This window comes from Otolemur garnettii, unplaced genomic scaffold, assembly GCF_000181295.1.
Source record: "Otolemur garnettii isolate 467f Iridium unplaced genomic scaffold, OtoGar3 scaffold00083, whole genome shotgun sequence".
Classification (NCBI taxonomy): domain Eukaryota; kingdom Metazoa; phylum Chordata; class Mammalia; order Primates; family Galagidae; genus Otolemur; species Otolemur garnettii.
The window spans coordinates 4,436,501-4,438,225 of NW_003852478.1; the positions used below are offsets into that span (position 1 = coordinate 4,436,501).

Sequence of the window (1,725 nt, forward strand, 5' to 3'; positions counted from 1 at the left end):
CCAGAAGTTATAAAATGTGAACACACAGAGACCCCAAAGCTTATGTTTCATTACCTTGACAGAGAATCTATCTGTCTGGGATGGTAGTATGGATAAATTTCTTATTGTCTTTATTTAGCAGAGATATAGAATTTCTATTCCCCAACTCTTTCTAGAAATATGAGTTCAAGATCAAATAATCATCAATAAAAAACAAAACTAATAAAATACCCGTAGAAAAATTAATGCTACTGGATAATATACACCTGCAGTTTTGAGATTTCAAGAATGAAACTAAGAAGCCTATGATCAAAACATGTTAGACGGCCGTCCCGTACATCGTGATGCGAATGTACACTGACAGCAATCCTAAGTGAGAAGTTCCAGAATTATGAACGACTCTCAGTTCTACAGAAAAGTCATTTATAGGGATAATTAGGGAACTGTTTTGCACAGGAAAAAATAAAATCTGACTGATTTATTATCAAATAGTTATTGAAAAGAACTAGTTATAAAAACTGAGGAGAAAAAAGCCATTATCAAGGTTCCACGGCATCACAAATCAAAGGACTAACTGAAAGCCCAACACGGAGATTGAAACCAGTAAAGCAATTTACAATCTACAATTTTCATTTATTCTACAATTTAATAATCCAACTAATTAGAAAAGTTACCAAGGCCAGGGATAATCTCTCTTTCCAAAATCATCATCTGTCAAAGGAGAGGATACAAGAAACTGGCTATCTTTAGCCCACTTCTGGATACAGGGCATATGAAATATACAGAAACATCCTGAACAGCTCCAAACCTATGACAAAGGTATCAGAAATTAATATGTATGCAATGATTGTCTTTGTTAATTCCATAATACTTTAAAATAAGCATCACACTAAATTATTTTCAACGGCTACCTAAGGACTAAAGGGAAAAAAAAATCTTTCCTTCCAGCATAAAATAGGTTATTTATAAAAATGTCTCTAAGTGTAAAACACTTTAAAGAAAAATAATATTAATCACAAAGATTCATTCAGCTAAAATAACTACTTCTAATATTCTGTAAGGTGTCCAGCTTTTTTATACAGTACAACCTCTGTAAGCTGACCACTCAGGACTGTGACAAAATAGTCACCACACAGAGGTGCTCAACGTAAGGGGACTGGGCCTCTGGTCTGACATGTACATGTGGGACATGTCTCATCTATCAAAATTAGGTCAACTTAAGGAGGCAGTCAATGAAGGGAGGTGGTCAACTATAAAGGTTCTAGTATAATTTAAAATGTTAAGACATTAACATTTATTTATTTTAATATCTAAATTAATTTTTAAAACTTTGACATAATTGATAAAAATCAGTTCTCCTTTTCTCCTAAAATTTTACAACTGTTTGATTAAAACATATTGCATAAGTTAGCAATGGCATTAAAAATAAAAAGCCAATTTCTTAGTTTGGGTTACCCCAAAAGCAATACCTCAGATAAGAACCTGGATGCAAAAGTGAGAGGCTAAGACAGGCAAGAGGAAACATCAATCAATGACATACAGTTCAGCTGTTTACCACTGAGGGTCACAGAAGATCCATCCAGCATGGGATCCCCTCTGCGAGCCCATGTTGAACATGCCCTGGACCCCCTCAGCTCCACTTCCTAATGGAAAGGAGGCTGAGGCATTCATCCACCACTTCCCTGTGGTTAAAATGCTGCCCCAAGGGGCATCAACTCTCTAGTGGTTCTCTTCTGGCTGAATCAG

At 35.5% G+C, this 1,725-nt stretch overlaps 1 protein-coding gene across 3 annotated transcripts in view; it reads right to left on the reverse strand.

Moving 5' to 3' along the window:
• Window positions 1-1,725, reverse strand: part of NFXL1 (nuclear transcription factor, X-box binding like 1) — a 49,154-nt gene that overhangs the window by 41,180 nt on the left and 6,249 nt on the right. For all 3 annotated transcript variants that reach the window (XM_023515982.1, XM_023515983.1, XM_023515981.1), the window contains exon 5: window positions 654-787. In XM_023515982.1, coding sequence (XP_023371750.1) covers window positions 654-787 — 134 coding nt within the window. The remainder of the gene's footprint in view (window positions 1-653; window positions 788-1,725) is intronic.